This window comes from Pleuronectes platessa, chromosome 15 (assembly GCF_947347685.1).
Source record: "Pleuronectes platessa chromosome 15, fPlePla1.1, whole genome shotgun sequence".
NCBI lineage: Eukaryota > Metazoa > Chordata > Actinopteri > Pleuronectiformes > Pleuronectidae > Pleuronectes > Pleuronectes platessa.
In genome coordinates this window covers 16,602,050-16,610,987 of record NC_070640.1, presented here as the reverse complement: position 1 = coordinate 16,610,987, position 8,938 = coordinate 16,602,050, and the positions used below count along the sequence as shown (strand labels likewise).

At 42.5% G+C, this 8,938-nt stretch overlaps 1 protein-coding gene across 1 annotated transcript; it reads right to left on the bottom strand.

Annotated features, from left to right (window-relative positions):
- Window positions 1-1,820: 1,820 nt before the first annotated feature.
- LOC128457494 (protocadherin alpha-C2-like) lies at window positions 1,821-6,719 on the bottom strand. The gene is made up of 2 exons (XM_053442198.1): window positions 4,287-6,719; window positions 1,821-1,847 (listed from the first exon to the last, which is right to left on the bottom strand). The coding sequence occupies exons 1-2, from the start codon at window positions 6,717-6,719 to the stop codon at window positions 1,821-1,823; spliced, it is 2,460 nt and encodes an 819-aa protein (XP_053298173.1).
- Between the last annotated feature and the right edge of the window lie 2,219 nt (window positions 6,720-8,938).

Genomic DNA, 8,938 nt, shown 5'->3' with positions numbered 1-8,938 from the left:
GCAGCATTAATAGTCAATACGTAAAATATCTATAAAAACATGTAGTCATAAAATGACACCTTGCTTTATATTCCCTTTTTACCATGGCAAAGATAAATACATTTCAATAATGTTGCTCTTTTCATTTAACTTATCATTTAACACATTTTCTGTTTAATTTCCAATGATTGATAATTTGAACCATGTGCAAATTAATAAATGCAGTGAATAGTTGGTTGTGCAGTTTCATCAGCCTAGGGAAACGAAGGATCTAATAGCTTATGCTGCATGTGTGATAAGCAAAATCTTATTACAAAGAAAAGTCAATTTTGACACTATTTTGAATGGATTTGAACCATAGGGCCCATTCTAGTACCAGCCCATTTTGGGATGTCATGGTCCCACTGTATTAATATTTCACCTGAGGATACAATTGCCTCATGCACCCTGGCTCGGAACAAGCTTCTGAAGCTATTCTGTTTGAAAACAATCAATGTTCCAGTGTTGTTGTGTTTCCCTAATACACCAATATGAATGAGTGCACAGTCAGATACTGTACAGCAGCACACATCTCTGTAAAGTATAAACTGCACTTCTGCAGGTGTCAGAAATCTAAAGAACTGCATTATCTACAATCAAATAAAAGTCTGTGTCTCAATTCAGGGCCTGCATCCTTCGGAGGCTGCACAGCTGCACGACTAGGCCGACCTATTAGGAAGGTTGTTTCAACTGCAGACGACCAACGCTTCCTTCTATCCCAAAGAAAAGAAGGGTCCAACGGGAGAATCCTTCCTGGCCCAACCTTTCCCAGGGTTCATTGCGGTTCAGTGACGAACAATTTTTCAAAGACGTAATGGCGCCGGCCAGCGACAAGACGGCCAATGCTTAAACTCAACCTAACTTCCAAAGGACAGCCAAACTTTCTTGGAGCTAGGCAACAGCAATGGGGGTGGGACAAGCTGATGACAAGCACGGAAAACCTGACCAGACCGTCACATCTCGGTCCGGCCCGCTCAGTCGTGGATCGCCTCCTCCAGAGGATGCAGCCCAGGACTCGAGACACACCTGACGTATCTCCTGTTTGTTTTTTACCTCTGTTTTACAGTTTTGTTTTCTTTCATTCTCTTTTTGTCATTTTCTCACATTCGTCACTGTTAGAACAACAAACATTGTAAAAAAAAAAAACCTTATCACCGATTATTGTCATTGTAAAGTTATTAGTTGAACGAGCCTCGGTAAACAGCAAGACTCATAATACAGTAGAATTGTTTTATCAAAAAAAGAAAAGGAACGAAAGATAAATACCAAGTGCAAAGCCTGAATCAATGACAAAACCAGCTACAGTTGTGTATTCACCAGGTTTATGGAAGAATCATATTCACCCTGTTTCATGTGTATTTATAATTAGACGTGTTTGCTGAAGAAATGTTGCATGATCGTGACCCTACAGATGGTTTTAAGAACGATACGGCATAATGTGACCCTGGAGAGAAGGCAAGTTCCTCAACTGAGGAGCTTCAAAGCGTTGAGGAGAAGGGGGAATTACTACATGTAGCCACTCTAGTAATGTCCAGATATTCTGCCATGAATGATTAAGATTCCTATCTTCCGAATACTTGAAAATACTTTGTAGAATCATGCAGATTCATGCTTAGAAGAGAAAGAAAAACAGGTAGAAAGCTGAGGCGATTGGTGGTCGATGTTCGTATGGGGCGGGGGGGTTTGGAGGAACTGGAAAGAAAGGAGCTTTGGAGCCGAGAGACTGGGGGAGGACATCTTCTTCTTTTGCGAGTCACAGGGGGAGAGTTTCAGCCACAGCTTCCCACGAAGAGATGATTATATCATGGCAGTTCTCTCCTGGGTTCCTGCTGACAGAAACAAGAAACAAAAAGAAAAAAATTAGCAACGAGAGAAGGTCAACCTCAATATAAACTTGTAGAAAGTCCCCACTCCGGCAACAGTGGATTGTGACTGGTTACTGCCACCACTGGTTACTGCCACCATCGTTGACATGTTGTTGGCTCTCAGGTTTAGCTGATCTTGGGTAAATATTTTGCAATTTTTTCAAATCAGTGGTTTTGATTATGAATTTTACAGGAAATCCTCCGGAGAAATCCGTCAGACTAACTTTCAGAGTTAAAATAAAATACGACAAAGCCTATTAACTACTACAGGGTGGGGGGTGTAAATAAAGCATGCACAAGCAGGCATCACAACGTGCTATTTTGTATTTGGTGGAACGATATTACAGCTAAAGATGGGAAGAATAATGTTTTATTGAGATATAAAATTTGGTCGTGCAGAGATAGTGTGCAGGGATGTGGATGAGGCTTTCCTGACGTAACACGCTGAGAACCTATTCAGGACAATTCATTCTTTAATCCCTTTTTTCCCCCTCTATCTGTGCCATCACTTTGCCCCGAATCTCTGCCAAGCCAGCCAGATGTGCACACCACGTATCTGACCAGCAGCTAAGTTTTATTCTAATCTCAGCTCTCTGTATAAGCTGATAGGTTTTCTTACTCGAGAGACTGGCCAATTTAAATTTTAGCGCTCACAATGGCGTCGGATTGGGTTTGAGCAGAGTTGTTGGATTTGCGAGGGACGGCGGCCCTGGCCGAGGTCGAACAGGAAATGAGCTGATTCTGCTCTGTTTTATAGGGAAAATGTGTCGACTGAGGGATTACACCGAAGATTTGCTTTCGGGAACTGTGACAAAGTTTTGGAGCCGAACCAAACATGTATAACAAACAGGAAAGGATAGAAAACATCTACACACTCATAGTGGATCTACAGAGTGTAGTCAGCAACCAGCATACCTCCAGTTGTAGAATGGACTTCCTTTCATTTTGAGTACTTAAGAATGGAAAAAAGAGACAAGTTCAGTGCGTAAAACTTCGACTCACACTTCCAATACAAACGCACAAACACAAGACACACTGTCGCTCTCTCTCTCCCTCTCCCCAGATGCACCTGTGCGTTTATGCATATTCATAGTGTTTAATCTTTCAGAGCGTCACGTGCTGCAGTTTAGTCTGCAGGTCCAGCTGTACAAAGACAAACAACATCTGGATCGGTATCAGCGCTTCCACACTCGTTCACAGCCGACTGCGAGCCGGGGCAGCACTGCCAGAGGCTCGACAGCCCCCATCCCCCCATACCCCCCCTCCAGCACCATATGCATCTCATTTCATTCAGCAACACGTCTCTGTCCTTGAAGAGAGAGAGAGAGAGAGAGAGAGAGAGAGGCCCCTCCATGTCTGGGCCTCTTTGAAGTACTCCCCCCCCTCTCTCTCTCTCACCCACTGCTTATGCTCTGCCTGTGTGTTATATGCATCTGTAATAAATGACCTACATACTACATTAGACATCGAACAGTGGCACATTTTCAGTTTGGGCTGGAGTGTGGGAGGGGGGGTATTTGTTTAGCCTGATTATGCATTGAAGTGCTGATACTCTGCTCGGGAAACACACAGATAATGAACATCAGCATGACTATGGTCTTATCTTGGTTAATACTAATTGCCCTGATTCTTCTTTCTGTTGCCTTCATAAGTGCATTATCTTCTATTATATATTTCCGTTGAATAGATGTAATTTGTCAAGAAAATATTTTGATCAAATTCTATAGTTTACACCATCACCATCGATGATTCGGTTTTCATTTGTATCACATTTGAATTATAAATGTATATATTGAGAGGTCTCTATACAGTTCAGTAAATTAGCTCATGTTTTTGTATATAATGTCAATCGAGTAACCAGTAACAATAGCTGTCGGATAAATGTAGTGGAGTAAAAATAATTATATATTCACTTCTTAAATGTAGAAGGTGAACATGTAGAAATTGGTATCAATAAAAAAAAAAAAACGTAATCCTTGCTACATGCAGTACTTAACCAAGTACAGTACTTGATTAAATGTACTTAGTTACTTTCCCCCACTGCTATTTAGAACTGCATAGACCTTGAAGATGATCTCTTGCCCCAAATTAAATATCATAAAAATGTATTCATGAAATGTGCGTAACCTAAAATAACCAGAAACACAACATTTAGATATTTGACACTGACAAAACATGTGTCTACTAGATTAAATATACTACTGACCTATGTGAAATGTGTGAATTACTTTAAAACAGGGATGTATTTAGTAGTAAAGACTTTACTTTTGACCTGCAACAATTATTGACAGTTTTACCAACTTGCATCCACAGAATGCAAGTTGGGGTTTAAAATATTGTCTCACATCTGTTTATCAATCATCAGTTTCAGTTTAACTCGCAGCCATGTCAAGTCATACATACCTCCAGTGTGGACGCTCTGGAGTCTGTGGTCTCACTTGGCCCTATGCTCCTGGGTATACTGGACACAAAGTACCCAGCTCCTTTTGGGATTATGGGCTGTCTCATCACCACTTTGCCTTTCCTGGTCTCTGCGAGGAACAAACTGTACCAGTAGGCATCGCTGGAGATCAGGGTCGAATCTGCGATGGTGGAGCTCCTCTGGCTGATCATGCTGTTTCTGCTGATCACGCTGTTCCTATTGGCCGGGGGCATCTTTAGCACCTTCGGCTTTGGTTTTTGACACTTCAGCACGATAATAACCAGGATGGTTATCAGTAGCAGAAATGACACAGCTCCTAAACCGATCACCAAGTACAAGTTCAGGTCTGTGAAGAGGTCATATTCTAGTGGCAACTCTGTAGTCTCTGAAAAGGACCTGACGTGCTCCACTGTGGATATCTTGATGGTGACAGTGGCAGAGAGCGCAGGTTGGCCATTGTCTTTGGCAACGATGACAAGCCGCTGTTGTCTTGGGTCTCTGTAGCTGAACATCCTCGTCGTCCGGATTTCACCGTTATACTGATCGAGACTGAAGAGGGACGAGTCAGTGATCTGCAGGAGCTGGTATGTGACCCTCGCGTTCTGCTCCGAATCCGCATCAATAGCAATCACTTTGGTGACCAAGTGGCCCTTGTCTGTGGACCTGGGGATCACCTCCTCTATCAAGGAGCCCCGCGCCCGCCAAGGTGATACTATGAGCGGAGTGTTGTCATTTTGGTCCAGAATGATGATGTGAACTGTCACGTTGCTGCTCAGCGGGGGAACACCAGAGTCTCTCGCCTCGATGTGGAAGAGGAACTCCCTCTCCCGCTCATAGTCAAAGGTCTTCAGGGCATACAGATCCCCGTTCTCAGGGTTGATGGAGAACAGCATTGACATAGACGTGTTGACAATCTCCTTCTCCATTATGAAATAGACCAAGTACTGGTTCTCATTTAGATCGGGGTCTAATGCACTTAGAGATGTCAGCAGCGCCCCTGGTACGTTGTTCTCCACCACGTGGATTGTGTAGAAGGACTGAGAGAACATGGGTGCATTGTCATTGACATCAAGAATATCTAAGGTGATGGTTTCGTTTTCACACAGGGGCGGCGAGCCTTTGTCCGTCACCCTCAGTATGATTTCATATTTGCTTATGACCTCTCTGTCCAGAGGCTTTGAGAGCAGCAGCTCAAAGTAACCCTCCGAGGATTTGTTGAGAACGAACGGTAAGGTTCTCTGTTGACTCAAGGTGAGCTCCACTTCGCCGTTGGCTCCAGAGTCCCTGTCGCTGACGGTGACCACCGCGATCAGCGCCCCCACAGAGACATCCTCGGTCAGTGCACTTTTCAGAGACTTGACTGTCACCTCGGGGTAGTTATCGTTCACGTCGGTGATGAACACCATCACTTTGCAATGGCCGGACAGCGGGTTGGCCCCTCTGTCCTGAGCCTGTATGTGCATCTCAAAACTTTGAATCTCTTCATAATCGATCACCCCCTTCACCCTGATTTCACCTGAGTCTGGATCGAGGGAGAAGAGCTCCTGCGTCTTCTCTGAGGTGTACAGTGTGTATGAGTAGATCAACTGGGCGTTTGTGCCCTCATCCAAGTCTGACGCGTTTAACTTCAGGACCACCGTCCCCGCAGCCGTGTTCTCTGACATGTTCACTGCGAACACCGGCTGACTGAACAGGGGGGCGTTGTCATTGATATCCAGGACATTAATGATGATGTTGGCTGTGCCGGAGCGGGGAGGCACCCCTCCATCCACAGCGGTTAAAATCAGATTATGAACTGAATGCTCCTCTCGGTCCAAATTACCCCTGAGGACCAAATCGACATATTTGGAGCCATCGCTGCCAGTTTGTATGTCGATGACAAAGTACTCGCTCTCGCTGAGATAGTAGGTCTTGATTGAATTGGCCCCCACGTCCGCATCCACGGCGTTTGTCAATGAAAACCTCTCACCGGGAGGGGTCGCCTCCGAAATGTCCAAGGGCATCGTCTTCCTGCGAAACACGGGCGCGTTGTCATTAATGTCCATGATCTCCAGCTCGATGTTGAAAATGCGAATGGGGTTCTCGAGGATGACGTCCATTTTCAGAAAGCACGAGGTTGTCTTGGTCGTGCAGATGCTCTCCCTGTCGATCCGCTCACGGATGATCAGCTCCCCCGTCTCTTTGTTGATGTCGAGGTAGTTTTTGCTGTGGATGACATCGAGCTTCGCGCTGCGCTGCACCAGGCTGCGAACATCCAGACCCAGATCCGTGGCCAGGTTGGCAACAAAGGAGCCCTCTTCCATCTCCTCCGGAATAGAGTAGCGGGTGATGGAGAGCGCACATCCCCACAGTGCAATAAACGTGAAAACGGCCACATTCGAGCGTGTCCGTGCAGGTGCAAAGATACGCGCCATCGTTAGAATATATTAGAAAAGATAGAAATGAATCAGATCCGCCCTCACGATCAGGTTGTCTTGATGGAGTTGGAAGCCGGTGTCATGCTCGCATCCCCGAGTTGTAGCTGCAGCTGCATTAGGCCATGTACAGCGCAGCAGCGCTCTGCAGGGGCGTACGAAGCGTCTGTGTGGCCCGATCAGTAGGTGGGGGGGGGGGGGACATGTCAAAAGTCAAGCACCAACAGTTCTAAAATATAAAACAGGTCTATTGATCCATCATTTTGTGCAGCAACTGGACTCCCATTATATTAAATGTAACTCAAACAAATTATTGTTTTTTAAGAATCAAGTCATTCGCACCAATTACAAGACAAGTACACAGTAGAACGAAATTACATTGCATCCAGCTCATTAATGTAATTATCAATGCTATGGTTTCTTAAGAAGGGATTAAAATTATTGAAAGTTAAAAACAACATTTGAAGGAATAATCATACTCAGCTGACTTCTCTGACTCAGTAGTTTAAACATCGATCTGTTAGAAATGACACCACAATATCAACACTGATCACCACATAATAAGCAATACTTTTCTACAATTACTAAAATCCTTCTTCATAACTGAAAGTGCATTTATCAGCCTGTCCCGCTCGCACTTTTCCTATCTCTCTCTCTCTCTCTCTCTCTCTCTCTTTCACACATTGATACAAACACATCCTCACACACACACACACACACACACACACACAAACAGTATCATTAGAGACATGTGTAAACTTAGACTGGGTAAAATCAACAGAATTTGTAAACTTAGACAATGTATTGGCAGCTGGGGGATACGGCAGGGATCTCAGTGTGGCACAATTTGGTTTGCAGTGAGCTGTCTGAATCATTGAGACACAGAGAGTAGCGGTAAATTACTGAGAAAGCTGGTAAAACTTATTCATGGTCCAAACATGTATGAAAAGATCCAAAATGATCACTGTAATTGGATTACTTGATCACGATAATCAAATTACTTTTATACAGCATTTGTGTAGGAGCAATTGTATCCAAAGCTTTTTTATCCATATTGACTGTGGTCACTATATCCGTAATCACTATAAGCAGTTTCCACTGTATAAGTAAAATAATTAATAGATTTAGGATGTTTGTTACTGAATGATATTACACATGTAGAAATAAATATTATGTAAAAGACTAACCTTATTTTCTGCTTTTCCAGCTTCTACAAGGTTGCAATTAAAATAGAACTGAATAGGTATAACATTTAAATTCAAAATTTATATAGAGATTTTCCGTATATACATCTTTGGTTTTCTCTTTTGTCGTTACTGCCAATGTGATGAAATACTATCAAAAGAGGCTCTTAGAATATTTGCTCTCTGTCATTCAATGTGGTTGATTACCTACTTTATATTTGAAGCTTTTTTGTTTCCCAAACTAAACAGTGAAGAGAGCTGAGAACAAGGCTCAGCAGCCCTGTCCTTTAGCTCCACCTAGTGACTGTTCAGAGACTTACAGGAAGCTCCAGACTTCCTCTGCCACACACAGATATAGTTATATACTTCATGCTTGCTTCATTTAATTAAATGAAGGAGGAAAAATACATTAATAATGGCCTGAGAGTAGACTGACATGATAAGAGAAAAGGCAATAACACCTCACTCCCACGCACTGTTCTATTTATCCTGAATGCAAGCACCAATTAGCAGCTTAATGACAACATGTCAAATAAATAACATGAATCAGCAATGAACATGAATATATATATTTACTGAAAACTAAACATATATATATATATATATATATATATATATATATAGTTGATATTTCATTTAATCCTTTATTATATGTTATTTATGTAATGTCATTTTCAAATAGGGTTTTTTATATTTTCTGCTAACAACAATATTTCCCTGTGTCTCAAGCTTGATGATGATGTTTGTGTATACATCAAAGTGTGATTCTCAACGTCAATTTAATTAATTTCTTTATGAAACAAGGAAAAAGACAAAGGGCATATTAAGGCTTATATTGAGTTTTTTATTAAAAAAAAACATCACAGACTGTAGAGTGGTCTGATCAGATCTAACAAACAGTAGCCTATATCGTAATTGAAATTGAATGTGGATGTGCTTTTACTGAATATGCAAAACTTATTGAATGAATGCATGCAGCTGAAGTATCAGATGAAAAGTAATAAAATGGGAAACTATACGGAAGGGCTGCGATAG